This window comes from Xiphophorus hellerii, chromosome 6 (genome assembly GCF_003331165.1).
Source record: "Xiphophorus hellerii strain 12219 chromosome 6, Xiphophorus_hellerii-4.1, whole genome shotgun sequence".
Classification (NCBI taxonomy): domain Eukaryota; kingdom Metazoa; phylum Chordata; class Actinopteri; order Cyprinodontiformes; family Poeciliidae; genus Xiphophorus; species Xiphophorus hellerii.
The window spans coordinates 18,287,399-18,303,584 of record NC_045677.1 but is presented as its reverse complement, the minus strand read 5'-3'; the positions used below and the strand labels follow the sequence as shown (position 1 = coordinate 18,303,584).

Here is a 16,186-nt window from a genome sequence, read left to right as displayed (position 1 = left end):
TTTATCTCTGCAATGCTTTTTTATGGTTTTCTACTAGTTTAAAGAGAAAACAACACATCTAATTCTGTAAACTATTGTTTTGCATGGTGAGCTTTTTCTGTGTAGTAATTGCCGTATTAACAGTTAGCTATTTTATTCCACTCCAGATGATTACAGTGATGCTTTTGCTATTAAAAGCCAACAGATTGAGTGGTATCTAAGGCAACTGTCTCACTGGGGAAAATATTTTTCCTTCATTGGAATTATGTAAAATAGTTAATGGGTGCATGTATTTATTAAACATGGAATGTCTGTTTTCTTTTACTTAAAAATGTAGCAAAACTTTTAGTTGGTACAGAATTGTATTCTCAGTAGTTGCGTAGATATGTTGGATTTTAGTAACATTTTAAGCATTTAAAATGTTTGAAGGATGCGTGCTTTTGACTTAAATTATAAAGAAAAAAACAAAACTAACTTCTTTTATTGCTTCTTTGTTTTGTGGATTACAGCAGCAATAAGAAGCTTTATTTAAATGAAGGATGGGTTTTGCACTTTGGCTTCTGTATTTGTATTCATTATTAGAATTTTGGACAAACATTGTGACTTTATGTTAAAGCCATTAAGAATCCATATTTAGCTAAGTAAAAAAAGGATGCACCTTTTCTTTTCTGTGAGAAATCATTCACTCCTGAGTTATTCAATATTTTAAAACCTAGCAGGATAAAAAGCTGCTGTCAACCTGGTTTATTTTAGATAAATACATGTGAAATTACAAATTAAATCAAACTTCAGCATCATCAGTTTTTGTAATTTTTTTTAATCCATAATTGTACAACAAATATTAAAGATTCTTGGCACCTTAAAGATAATTTCGTCCAGGTATCAATTACGTGTACATAACAGATATTGTGCTATATATTTTAAATGTCATAGATAAGAAATTTTTTATTCTATCTAAACAGTTTTAGCTTTTTGTGCTTGCAAAACATTTATACTTTTAACAATAATAGTCTTTGATTTTATGTTTTCTACAACAACGTAACCTGTAAAGTTGTGAATATTGTAAAATGACATTCATAGTTTACCAAATGGCACTGAATCTATATTTGATTCAGATATGAGAGAGAACGGCTGAATATTCTGGCTTTGTAAAGTATACCATAACAATGTAAATGTTTTTCTTTAACTTTTCTGAAAGGTTTATATCGAGACAAGCACTTTGCTTATTTAAAAAGTAACCTGCTTTCTTCATTAATCATGTTCCAACATCCTTGAATAGCTGCTGACGGTTTTGGTCTATTTGCAAGTTTTTCTTTTGTAACCTTCCAATTACATACAGGCAGATTAAAAATTTCAGACGTGAAAATTATAAATTGATCATTTATAATTTTCATATGGGATTAACCTATCTTAATTTAACATCTTGAAGGTCTGTGCTAACAACTCTTTTGCGTGTCCAGTTTTTCTAACTTGCAGAAACCTGGTCTGCTAAGACTGCCAATTGCAAACTCATTTTCAGTAGTAGACTTGTGCAGGAATTTATTTTAAATATACAAATTAGGACATTTCTTGTTCCCTCCTCCCCAACAAATAGTGCATCCATATTTGTTTTTCTTCTACATGTCGAATACCTGATGTGTCAAAATAGATATAAAATGCCATCTGTCAGTCAACATCTTTAAAAAGGGGAAACATTTTAATTTATGGGCAACGACATAGTCAAGTGTGTAATAACTATTTAATGTACAGAGTTAAAATCACATATCTACAGTAAAATACACATAGTGCATGTAGAGCCAGATGAAACAACTCCAGGTCTCCAGATATTTGTGGATGCGTGTGTCAGGTAGGATAAAATGATATTACCTGTAAGAATCCATCTTAAAGGCACACCTTAGCTTCAGTTTAAGCTGCAATATATTTAAAGAACCTTTGCTAAAATAGCTAAGAGGTTTGTGTGTATTATTGTCAAATACATTTCATAAAGATGTGGAGAAAACCCTTTTTGATTCATCTGACTCCAGAAATACACCTTGGACAATACAAAGTGAACAGCATAGCTATCATTACATTGATAGATCTGATATATTAGGAATACATAATGATCATGCAAGGAGAAAACTGTGTGATTTGCTGTAAAATATTAGCATAAAATAGTTGTTTGTTTAGAATACTTGTATTTTGACTATAGCTATGCAGTAAATATCAACTTCATGAAGTTCATTGATGATTTCTGCCAGCTCAGGTACACTCTGCTGTTCTTTTACATGTAATAAGGCAGGGATTGGGGTTAGAGGTAAAGACCTGGGACATTCCAACAAAGCCCTCATGTGGGATCTCCAGAGTATGCAGAAAAGTTGAGTCAGTTTCTTTTTTTGTTTTGTTTTTTCCTAGTAACTTGACTCCCACCCAAATCCATCAGAGCAATGCAGCATCATCAGAGCAGCATCATAGTGTAGCAAGAATTGGCACCTCTGTGTTAAATGTTTGGATGGTAATGGATTTTATACAATGGTCACCTTCATACCTTTGTGTTACAATTGGCAGATTTCTGTTAACATCCACTCCTGCTGCTTAATACAGTTTAATGTCATTAATTTAGAATGTAATTGATAAATTAATTTCAGTAATTCTATATCATATTATATAAAGTTAATAACCACTGTAATATATTTAAACATTTACTGTTGGTGACTTTAAAGATTATGACTTTTAGCTAATAAAAATACAGAACAATTTTTGTAAAATTAGGACATAAGACCAATAAAAAATGTTTAATACAAAAATGTTAGCCCACTGAAGAGCATGTCTATGTACTGTACTTTATACTCGGTCAGGTCTTCTTTTGCATGTATTACTGCTTCAATGCATTATGACACTGAGGCGGCGTTGCTCTACTGACGTGTTAAGGAATGCAGACTGTTTTCATATTGACCTTCAGCTTGTCTGCTGGGTTAAGTTTGGTGATTGTCTTTCTCTTCTTTACTGTAATCTTTATTCTCGGTGGGGCTCAGGGCAATCCAGATTGATGGTGAATCGAGTATAGTAATATACTGATCACTAAACTAGTATTGGTAATTAAAGTAGTGTGGGATGAAGACAAGTCTAGAGGATAGATAAAATCACCATCTCCTTATAGTTTTTAAGCACAGGGAGTCATAAAGTGCTATAAAATGTCTGGATAGTTGGCTGTGCTGATTTTGAACTTAGAAAACAGGCAGTGAACCAACACTAGAACACTGACATGTCAAATTATTGCTGACTATCAAAACTTCAAATTGAATGTCAGGCAACTTGGATTCTGTGCCATATCCTCCAGACTCTGGGACCTTGATTGCTAAAGTAATGCAAAATATACTTCCAACTAAAAAGAAGACTTTGGACCATTGAGCAATATTCAGGTCCTTTTTTAAGCCTGGGTACGATGCTTTAGACATTGTCTCTGATTCAGCAATGTCCTAACAATTTGTTTTATAATCACAAGCCTATTAACCCTGTTGCTTGTGCCACCTTTTTCTCACAAAGATTTTCCTTTTATTGAATTTTCCAATATAATGCTCAGATACAGGACTCTGTGAATAACTAGCTTTTCCAGCAATTATATTTTTTGATTGCGTAGATAATGATATAGCATTTTCATAAAAATGTTTTTATTAGGACTAATGTAATTAATACTGGATTTTTAGTGACTGTAGACCAGAATTATATATATATATATATATATATATATATAACATCAATAACTGCTAAAAATATGTTTCCTTTCTGGATGAAATTACTGAAATAAATCCACCAACAATATTCTAATTTAATGACATTTACCTATATTCATGTAGCTCAAGTCCCTCTCCTTTTTTTTTTACACCATTCTCATAACCACATCTACCTTTATTGCTTTTATTGCAACTCCATTTATCTTTTTTTTGTCCTGAAAATGTAAAACCTCTTAAAAAGTCTGCCTTAAAGGTAGCTCTGTTCCTGTTCCTGTTGTCAGAGCCAAGGGCACATCATATTTAACAGTGTGTGTCATTTTAAATTAGAGCCACACAAGGCTGTCAGGATCACAGACATCCCATCGTTGGCTTTCAAGCGATGGCTAATTTCCAAGGGTTTGTGCTTCACATCAACAGTCATCTAATACACAAACTACAAAGTAATAAAGCTACAGCTGTTTGAACACCATAAAATGAAACTGTTACATCTAAAACCTTTCACGTGAAAGAAAGAGAAAGGTGGGTTTGAGACTTTTTGCTCAGTACCTACAGGTCCGATATTTGAGAGACAAGGACTTAAATAACAGTGAAACAGAGGAAGAAGCATGAGACCAAGATAAGAAAAGTTGTGTACTTAAAGCATGGATGGGTAAATATAGTTTATTATACTAGATCATTTATACATCACAAACTGTTATTTGTGACTTATTACATTTTCTGGGATAATGTTTGTATACAGTGGTCAATTTGTACAGTGTAGCTCTTTATAAATCAACCAAACTGAGTAGTGCTGCGAAGCATGGTTATGATGCTTTGAGGCAAATTATTTTATAAGTCAGCGTGTAATCCCCAAAAAGATGTAGAATCCAAATTCTATTAGTGGATAAACAAATAATAAGATCTATGTGTATTTATCAGTTTATGAATATTCATATGCAATGCTTTATATAAGTATCTGTGACTTTTTTTTAGCATTTGACTGCAGGTATTTACAAGTTTTTATTAAGTTTAGGAATGTCACCAGTCTTTTTAAACTCTTCTTAGTAGTGTATACATTACTATCATATGGGATTGTGCTGCTGAATACCTTTAAGACACTATGATGGAAGAACAGGTTAAATAAGAAGGGCAGCAGCGAGCCAAACAGTTTCTGTTCAAGTCAAATCAATGTTGCATTTATGAAAACTAGCCCATTTTTTTCCCCAGAGATGAAAGTGGTCTATGTAAATTTCATCACATCACCAAAATAATTTTTTCACTTCAGTTGATACGGCTAGGAGAGACCCAGCTCTACCTCCCAGAATTACGTGTTTCTTCATAACCCATTGAGACCCCATATTTGTGAATATGTGTGAAGCCTGTGTTTTCAAATTTCAGTTAAATAAAAGTTTAGAATACATTTTCCTTTCACTATTTTTGCATTCAGTTGTGGTATCATCTGGCATCATTCTTGTTCATTCACAGTGAAAGATGTCACTTTTGTTGTCCCTGTTGCTATTTTATTTTTTTCCCCTCATTACAGTGCTAGTTTTGGTAGTTTTTCAGATGGCAACAGCCAAAATATTACAGTGCTTTTATCCCACTTTTTCACATATTTTTTACACTAGTCTTAAACATAAGGGTAACATTGTTGTGATTTTAGATGATAGACAAAATTAGTCCATAAGTTTTAGGTGAAAGTAAAAGATGCAAAAATGATTTAATTTGAAAAATGTGACTTGCATTTGTATGTAGCCACCCTGAGTCAATACTGCAACTACAGCTGCAGGTCTTTAGGGGTCTGTCTCACCACCAACTACTGTATGTCCCTCATTAAAAATGTCTTCCTATTCTTCTTTGCAGAACAACTGAAAATCAGACTTAATAGGGTGTTTGGGTAAATATACATCTTTACCTTTTCTTTAGGATTATCCTGTTTTAAGCTCTTTCAATTTTTTCACCTTATATTCTTTATACCATATTCTTCATCTGATATTGTGTCTATGATGTTACAGCACCCAAATGTCGAAAAATATTTTGCCTTTTCACCTCAAAATATGAACATTGTGCTGGTCTATCACATATAATCCCAATAAACTACAATTAAGTTTTAAAGCTATCAAATGTAAATATTAATAAATTGTGCAAGGCATTACAAATTAGTGCTAAAACTTGAAAGTAGAAATTTATAATAATGTGTTCAACAACTTCCTACGTGTTTTGTCAAAGTATTTTCATTCAACTTCAAATCCTATCTTACTCTTGTTCTGAATTTTAGTGCCAATATTTAACTTTGTATTTGTTGGACTGATTTACATTTATCTGTGATCAGAACATCTCAGTTTATAGTGAAGAAAGGAAATCCACCCTAGAAATTATGGCAGGCTACTGTAACATATAATCAAACCTCTCCTATGTTCCAAATAGTTTTAAAGCTTTCAAACATAGAATTTGAAAGACATTTTTAATTGTGTTTTTTAATGTTGTTGTTTGTACAAAATGTCTTACAATAACTAATCTAGGTTGTTTTTCTTACATCTAGATCCTCACAAATGAGTTTATATGAAAAAAAAAATGTTTAAAAGATTTAAAATAATTTAATATATTTTAACATTTCTGTCAAATTTCACATTCAGTAGCTAAACTGGATACCTACCGCAAATATCCATTGTCCAATTCTTTCAAGTCAAGAAGAACATTTCAAATGTTACAGGGCTATTTAAAATCCTTCATCACAATATTGCATATCAGCATTATGTTTCACTGGTGCATGACAATATGTGACTTTGAGAAAACAAAAGTTGCAGAATCACCTTTTTACCTGTCTGGCACTGCAGAAATAGTAACTTGATCTCTTGCCAAGCCAGGCAGCCAAAGCCTTTTTTAGTAAGATCATATATTTTTCTTGCATGACTGTCACAATTCAGAGAAGCAATATATTTGGCACATATTCTGTACTGCTACAAAATTTATGTAAATGCTACACAAATATCATTGCGATGATTCAATATTAGCATTTTTTTTTCTAGTGCTATACTTTCCAAATTGTCTGTACTGATGAAGATTCGCTCACATCTGCATGCCGAATGCTGCTACAGCAGGTTAGCCTGACCTAATTTTCAAATCAGTTCAGCAAAATATTATTTGAACATTTGAGGACACTCAAAGACTGTGTGTAGGACATAGAAATTTCAGTCCAAGATGTTCATATGAAAAAGGAAGAAAAAACAAAACAAACAAAGATCATTTGATCCAAGTACCAATGCAATATATAATATTAGAACCACAAGTTACTTAGTGTCAGAACAATTTTAGAATTCACAATTCAAATATGAAACATAACTTATTAGGCCATGTGTTCTGGTAGGACTTCTGTTTCAGAGGAAAAATCTGAAAAGGAGTAAATTAGTTTGTCAAATGAAAAATCTGGTGCGTGAGTCAGACAAAGAATATTTTAGGTATTAGACACGAAGACTGTGAAAGAAATGGCCTTTTGCATTGCTGAAATGTCCTTGTTGACTATGATGAATTAAATTATGGATATGTGCTTTTAAGATTCTGTCTATTAAGTGACTAAACATATTATATACATGTTATTTGAACTGATAATTGGGTAGCATCCATTTAAATGGGAGGGAGAATTAAATAAAAACCAAAATGGGACAAAAAGCACAAAAAAAAATTAAAAATAAAATAAATAAAAGATCCAAAACAAATTTAATATAAGCTAAAGTTACAATCAAATGTCTTTTTCACCACCAAAAATAACTGAAAATGAATCAAATTTCAGTTCAATATGTCACATAGTACCGTAATTGTAAAATAATACATACTGCTTTAGTAAATGTACAAATATTGAAGTTCCTGCTCTTTTTCAAAGTCAAGTAAGCACAGTTGTCTAATTAGAGACATTTCATAGTCTCAATGTAGCAAAAGGCAACATTAGTCATGTATTCTCATTCAGGTCTTAGAAGCTCTTTCAATCAACAATTACCTCTTAAAAGTATATGGTTATTGAATACAGCACTGGTTTACGTGGTGGGAGATACAGTACTGAAAACAATGAACACTTTTGCACATACCAGTCCCTATATTTGTTGTTTTCTTAATTGATTAATACACAGCAAAACTGGCATAATGCTGTTACAAAACTCAACATAGATCGTAGACCCATTTTTAGACAGATTTGTCTGTGCGGATTGTTTGATTTAAAGTGACAGTTCAACAAAACTAAAGGTACAAAATGAAACATGGATAAAATGAACATTGATGCCCTTCACATGGGTGTTAAACCTGAGTTCTGTTTTGGAAGTGGTCTCTTTTTGTGTGTGTTGATGATGATATTCTATTTCTATCATACTGCTTTTGAGCATACACTTAATGCTTATCTGTTGAATGCACAAATTATTTCACAGTTTGCCGTCAAGTCTCGAAATGTGCCCCAGCCCCTGCGTTGCGTCATCAACAAGCAAATTCCTCAAAGTTGCCTAAAGTCGGGTGACGAGGTAACATGTTCGGCGTGAATCCGAGACTGTCCGAGTGACTCCGGAGGGTGTCACATGTGCTCTGCAGGAAAAAAAAAAAACAACAAACAGAGTGGGGAAGGGGAAGCAGGGAAGATGAGTTCAACCGGGTTAAGGGAGGAAGAGATGGCGAAGAAGGAGGAAACCAATAAGCCGATAAACAGATAAAATCGAAGTGAAAGTTGGACGTAAGAAACAAAAAGAACAACAAAAAAAAATCAAATGTGGTGAGAGGAAATTAATCAAAACCAAAAAACAAATGCCAGATGATTATCATTGAGACAGGCACAAGGGCAGGATATTTCATTGAAGATGATAAATGACATAAACATATGTAGAGAAAGATAAAGTAATGAATTCAGATTTGGAGACGTTACATATGTAAAGGGGTGGTGGTGGGATGAAATGAACAAAAGCAGGGAGAGGAGAAAGAAAACAACATATTTTTAGTTGTGTTTTTGCACAATTAAAAAAGAATAAAAGTACAATTCTAAAGATTTAGGAATTTGACACAACAACATACTGTATGTCTGCATTTCCCTATGAGTGCAGAAGAACAAATTCATTAGATAAATGCAGATACAAGTCCTCTCGACAAATCAGAATATCTTAAAAAAACATTTATTTCAATAATTTAAAAAATGAAACTCATCTATTATACATATTCATCACACAGAGTAATATATTTTTAGCACTTAATTCTAATAATTTAGTTGATTATGATTTATAGCTAATGAAAACATTTTATTTCAATATTTCATAAGACCAGATAAAAAAATAATAGAAAAAATTTAATTCTTAAACATCTACTGAAAAGTATGTCCATGTACTTGTACAATAAATGTGCTTCAGACTTGTCTATGGACCTATTTTCATTAATTACCACATTGGTGTTGAATGTGATCAGCATGCAGCTCTGCTGACATGTTAAGGAAGTCCATGTTGCTTTGATAATGGCCTTTATCTCACATTCAGGCCTTGGCTCTGGTTGTGTCTAATCTTCATCTTGATAGTAATCCATAAATGTTTTATGGGGCTTAGATCAGGTGAGTTTACTGATTTGCAATTTTTTCTAAATGAAATGCAAAATTTACTTTTAACTGAAATGGCAGTCTGGACCACTGATCCAGAGTGGTCCTTTTTCTTACCCTGAGCCCAAACAAGACACTTCTGATGTTCTCTAGTTCAGGAATAGCAAAACACACCTGTAGGCCATGTTCTGGATGCATTTACATGTGGTTGCTATGACTACACCTGACTAAAGCTGCAGATCATGCCTTGTGAAGCAAATTTCATATTGCTTCACAATATGAAATTTGTAGTTTATCCTTAGAGTGGTGTGTCAATGACCATCTGGACATTTGTCAGGAGACGATTGTAATTCTGAAAGATATAACATGTCATAACCATGTCATAACATTTCAGGATTAAATGTCCTTTTTATTGATCTTAATTAAAATTCTAATAATCTACAAAGAAAATACAGGATTCCAGGTTTTTATTAGCTGTGAACCGTAATCATCACAAATAAGAGAAACATACACTTGCAATATATCACTTTGTGTCCAGTTAATCTGTATAATAGATCCCTTTTTGAATGACTCAAAGGTTTTAAGTTGTTGATGTTGTCTATTACTCTGAAAAATATTATTCCAGCAACCACCCATGTGTAAGTCAGGCAAACTCATTGCATGCAGGCCTGTGATAACGTCACAATGTGATGATATAGTGGTGTTATCTGGCACAAGCCTGAAGTGATTTGCAGCTGAATGGACCTCTGCACTGCAGGGAGACAAATGGATCTCAAGTGACCCAATGTTTTGTACAACTGAGTAAATATGTGTTTTATTTTCACGCGAGTGCTGTACTTTAACTTATATGGGGAAAGCATCATTACTCAGTAGATGGAGCAGGTTTTGTACTGTGCAGAGAGTAAATTTTAGAGGCACTTGGAGAATCCAACCAACTCTGTCTCTCTTTGTGAGCCTAAAAACACACACACTCTTCATGACTGAATGACTGACCTGTCCTGGCGTAGGAAAAGATATCAAAATGCTCACCAGAGCTGGTTAATCATCCCTCTCTTTTTGACTGCCAAATAATTATTTTATAACCACTGATGCATGGCATGAATCTCAGGTATGAAGGAAAGAGAGGGACAGCATGGGAGGGAGCATCTGTTATTAATGGGGTGTGCTACCTGGGGGCATGATTAGGCGTGACACCAGGGCTGGTTGGGTTCTCTGGAAACTCCTGGAATAGACATGATGAAAAGAAAGATGGGTGAGGGTGATTTAAATGAAAATAAAAAAAAACCAATGTAAATGTTATAAGGTAAACTTTGAGGAGAAACTGCATTACAGGGTCTCCACAAACTAAATTTAAAGCTCTTTATTTTATGAAAGACTGGTTATTAACATCCAGATGTTCTGATGATCAATGGGGGTAATGAGAGTTCAGAATAAAACATCCATCCATCCATCCATCCATCGGTCACCGACTAAGCAGGGAAGCCCAGACCCCAGCCACCTGGGCCAACTCCTCCAGGGGAATCCCAAGGTGTTCCCAGGCCAGCTGGAAAACATAGTCTCTCCAGCATGTCCTGGGTTTTCCTCTGGGTCTCCTGTTGGTGGGACGCACCCGCAGCACCTCACCAGGGGAGGATCCATGAGGCATCCTAACCAAATGCCCGAGCCACCTCAATTGGCTCGGGCAGTTGAGGTGAAGAGGAGAAACTGCTGCTTCTCATCTAAGGGTGGAGGAGCAGCAGCTCTTCTCCAATTCCCTCTCGGATGACTGAGCTTTTCACCCTACCTCTCAGGGAGAGCGCAGACACCCTGTAATTGAAACTAATTTTGGCTGCTTGTATTCTCAATTTCATTCTTTTGATCACTACCTAAGCTTGTGACCGTAGATGAAGATAGGAACATAGATAGGTCAGTGAAACAAGAGCGTTGCCTTGTGGTTCTGCTCTCTCTTAACCATGATAGATTGGTACAGCGCTCGTTTTATTGCAGACGATGTACCAATCTGCTTATCAATCTCCTGCAACATTTTCCCTCATTCATTTATGAGATGGCAAAACAAAATCCAATTGGAGATAAACTACTTTCTGCTTAGGTAGTGTAAATGGTGATATGACAATGGAATTGTGAAAACAGACAGTGCAAATGTTTGGACACTCCTTGGCCCAATTTTTGCATGCCACAGTGTTGGACAGAAAAAAATATGATAGCGATGATTTCTTGCAAGGTGACCACATGACATACATGCCTTGCAAAATATTAAACACCTTTGGCCTTTCTCAAAATTTCTCATGTCACAATCACAAATTTCAGCATACATGATTGGGATGGGGAAATTCAGTCTCTATATGTGTAAAGCTGTTAGAGACAAACCCCCAAAGTCTGAAGGTGGTACCTACAGGGAATGGTGGTTGTGCAAATTATTAACTCAGGGGGCTAAACACAAAATGCATGCCACCCTTTTCAATTTTTTATTTGTAAAAGAAATGAAAACATCCTTATGTCATTTCCTTCTGTTTATCAGTTACTTACTACTATGTGTTAATCTGTCACATGCACTTCTCATAAAATGCATTGTAATTTGTGGCTGTAACATGACAAAATGTGCAAAGTATAAGGAGTTTGAATACTTTTTCAAGGAAGCTAAACACAAAAGATAAACAGTTTAAAAAGCAATTAGAAGGGCAGTAAGCAAATGCTCCCTCCCCCACAGGAGAAATCCAATAAATTCAAACTTAAACAAATTTCTTCTTTAGTGTACTGGCTCATGCCCATTATATAAACAGCATCTTCACTCTGTCGAAACACAATAAACATTCTTTATACACACTTCTCACACACTTCAGTTCTGAACCCTAGCCAACCAAGCATGCACAAGCTAAAATTCCTCATGCAGAAAATGAAAAAAGGTTGGACACAACTTATTTTCCGTGCCATATTTCTTGGTTCCTAAATGTGACACGCATTGCATTTTCAGTGTTCTGAAAACTGTTTGCCTAATGGGCAGCGGAATAAACTCAAGGACAAAAAATTGTCACTTGTAAATAAAGTTTAATGAAATTACCTTAATTACAATGACACTGAAATACAATAACATTTTTAGCTTCGATAAGGCTGAGCTTTTTCTGAAATGCACAAAATCTTTGTTGAATATATATATATATATATATATAGATGATGTTTTTCTGCTATCAATCATGAGGTTGGTGGAGGTTCCCCTGGAAACTGCATGGTACATTTGGCTTCCACAAAATTCTGTGATTTAAAAAAATCTTCCCCATTGCTCAAATGAGATAGTTGGCTTCATTGACTCTGAAAACAACACTAACATAAAAGGCCAATAAAATCTTCAAATCCATTTTAATAGCTTCCTCTCTGCCTTCTTGGATGTGAATCTGTTCTAATGTTCCTGCCATATTACAGGGAAGCAAGAATGTTTTTCACCTCTAAATAAACTTAAATTACATATTTATCAACACAGGAATACGGACATAAAAAAATTACTAGTGCCAAAGGAATTGGTGTGAAACTAATTGTGACAAGAACCATAAACTCTCTGTGATAATAAGAGGCCATATGCAATGAAAATTGCTTAAGTGATTGCTGGTAGAGCCATTAAATTGTACTTTTAGAAATTATTAAAGGGATAGTCCCTGACTTTTTAAGTGAGGTTATGCTGAGAGGTTTAAGCAGTAACTACCTTAACAATACTTTATGCCTCTTTTGGTACCTTAATTTAGTACGATACCAGATTAGTTAGGCTAAAACTAACAGGATCCAAGCAGGAATACCAATACTGAGGCAGTAGGTCACTATTTATCTTTCTGTACAAAACTCATACTAAGACAGAACATATAAGGCATTTCTGGTCAAAATTACAATCAGTAAATTAGCTTTTTCTTGAACATCTTTAAAATTCGTGTTTTTTAAACCACTTATATCACATCAGAAAGTTTTGCTTTACATGTTCTGTTCTCATCTTTTACTTCACACAGATCACTGGTAGCGTACTCTTCCATAACTCCATAACCACTGCAAAGAATAACTGGTTTTTGTGGGAAAGAATATCTACAGTAATGTCATGCATTCTTTGTGAGTTATGAAAGTTGTCCACTGCTGGTAAGATATTTGCATGCATATTACTTTTTAACGTCTGAAGAAATAATTCATAGGTAACTCTTAGATGCATAGTTGCTGAAAAACAAGTCTGAAATGTAATGATTAAATTATAAAACATACACCATCTCTGTAACATGAACTGAGTGAGTGTAATTGAAGGGGATTTGCTTGTTCGGCCTCTATTACAGAATTATTACTATTACTTTTATCATTATTGGTTTGCTGATTTAAGAAGTCACTGAAATATGACAGGGGGATTTTTTTTGCTGATTAAAAAGCTTGCATTTGACTGAATTCTCACATTTTACAATTCAAATGATTGTCTTTTGTGGAAAAATACTAATATTTGTATATATTTTTGTTGTCTTTTGAGGGTTGACTGTTATTTACTGCAAACATTTTTTTCACCAAGAAAGATACTTTTTTCAAACATCTGCCAGCAACAAAGCTTTTTAGCTTCTTTCCACACACAAAAAAACAAAAAACAAAACTATCTCTTTAAAATGAATATAGATGCAGCTATGTGAATTTGCGTGGGTTAGTATGTTTTCTAAAAAAATAAAAATAAAAATAGAAAAACATACTATTTCTCCCAGATGTTCATGATGTCATTTGATGAAGGTTTAGTCTTTTCTGACTATGTGACACTTTTTTAGTGTTTTAAATGTGAGTAGACATTTTGTTGTTCTTTAGCTCATTCAGTGATATGTGACCTTTATTTCATTCAGACACCTGCATTCAGAGAGAACAAGAAAAAGTAATTACCAGATTGTCGCTCTGACAACGCTGCGGCCGTTTCTTGCGCACAAAGTAACCCAGAACCTTATCCTTAAACACCTAAAAGAAGGCACAATAAAACATGATTCACAAGACTTAATGACATTCAATATCTGTGAAAGGATTATTTCTGCAATCCCACGAAGATTGAAAAAGATGAACACTGCAGTTCCCAGAAAATACAGCTTCTGCTGAAGAAATATCACATTTAGCAAGTTGTGTTGACATTTCAGGTTGCTTTTTTGCAGCAAGGCTTAAAGCAACTGGATCTCATTATATTCTAAAAAAAATATATATATTGTTGAAACCATGTGTTTCTTGGGCGCAAATGTGATTCATTTGTCAGTTGAATTCATATTATAAAACTGGTTTGATTTTGTCCATATAGGTTTTGAAGGCGGCCTAGGAGGTTCCTTGAAGTCTATCTATAAAACGCCTGGTTTATGTTCAGTTGATATTTTTAACATTTCTCATTCTATTGAAATAATAACAGAATGATTGGTTGTAGTTTTTTTGCGGTCTGTGTTTTTAGCTGCATCTGTTATTGGATCTTTCCCGTCTTCCTTCTCATTTTTGCCAGTCAGTTCAGTTATTACATTGGTTATTTCTTCATTTGACTGCCTCATGAAGTTTCCACATTTGCATTAAAAGTTCAGCATATTTGTGACACTTGAGATATAGCCTTAAGAGGCAATAAGGAGCAAGAAGCAATTAAGACATTGCAGTTTTAATCTAAGCATATAAAAAGCTCAACTATAATCACAAAAGAAAAAAACCTTTTTGCTGCCACAGTATCCTCATTTTATTTAATCATGCATTCATTTTGTTCATATAGCTTGTGGGTAAAAAGTTTATTTTACAAAACTTTGTGCTAGCTCAAATCAAAGAAAAAAATGATGCAATGTAGATTGAAGTCTGGGATTTTGCTTTATAATGAACTTTATAATGCATTACGAAATAAGTTCCATAAATGCACTTTTGAAGCTTTATTCAGTGATGATTTGGGAAAAATATGTGGATCCTGGTCTGTTTTCACCTATGTAGCAATCACTTGAGAAATGGCTTTGGCTTAAATTCACCTTGAAATATTCAATATTTACTGTATATCAAACTGATAGTCTTATATTCCATCCTCACAGTTTTGCAAACCATAAGCACCAAACTTCACAGTGGCTCTTTTGTATCATGTTCTAAATTGTTAACACAAAACCTATTCTATTCTATGCTGTTATATTTCTTCTCCACTTCTCATGTGGACAATTTCCTGCTGTCACATGTGCAAACAGCAGTTGCATGTTTTCCTTCAGTTCCCACTTTTTCAAGCATAAAGATGGCATTAGATAACAACTACAAGGTCTATAAAATGAAAAACTGAAGGTTTCACAATATGGTTCTAGAAGGCAGCGACATATTCAGCAGATGACTTAGCATCAGAAATAAATAAAAAGCATTCAGTGCATCAAAAAAGTATTCCCACTCTTTAAATGTTTAACAAATCAAAATCTGAACACTTATAAAGTATGCATTTATGTTCCCTGAAACCACTAAAAAGAATCTAATGAAGTCCAGTCAAATGTCCCCTTATTAATAAATATACTTCATAATGTATGGTCAGTATCAATCCAGATGTTCTGTGAAGGTTTTAGAGGTTTGCTTGAAATCATCAATGAAAAGTCTGAATAAAAATAATGAAGCTATATGAGAAGCTAAAAGAAGGTTTAGGTTATAAAAAATCAGCCTAAGCTTTGAACATGTCATAGAGAACAATTCAATTATCTCAGAAGGGATAGATCAACAGTTCCAGTGGGAGAAACTATTGAAAACTCTAAGTCACACTCTGAACAGATTTGGCCTTAATGGAAGAGTGGTAAGAAGAAAATTATTTTTTAGAAAGTTGTGAGAAGTAGCACTGTACAATTTCTGTTACAGAGAATCAAAAATACAGAAGATGGTGATGTGGTCAGGTGAGCATTATAAGAGATGGAAAACTGCAGAGCTCATCACCCTGAACACCCAATCCTAAAGGATGGTGTTGGCAGCATTATGCAAGGATGATGAGTTTCTTCATGAG

General features: G+C 34.1%; 1 protein-coding gene across 3 annotated transcripts in view; it reads right to left on the bottom strand.

The window, feature by feature from the left end:
* Positions 1-1,698: 1,698 nt before the first annotated feature.
* LOC116721243 (acid-sensing ion channel 1C) overlaps positions 1,699-16,186 on the bottom strand; it is a 101,051-nt gene continuing 86,563 nt past the window's right edge. For all 3 annotated transcript variants that reach the window (XM_032564851.1, XM_032564850.1, XM_032564852.1), the window contains exons 9-11: positions 14,104-14,175; positions 10,395-10,447; positions 1,699-8,237 (exon numbers count right to left, since the gene is read on the bottom strand). In XM_032564851.1, coding sequence (XP_032420742.1) covers positions 8,159-8,237; positions 10,395-10,447; positions 14,104-14,175 — 204 coding nt within the window. In that variant the 3' untranslated portion in view covers positions 1,699-8,158. The remainder of the gene's footprint in view (positions 8,238-10,394; positions 10,448-14,103; positions 14,176-16,186) is intronic.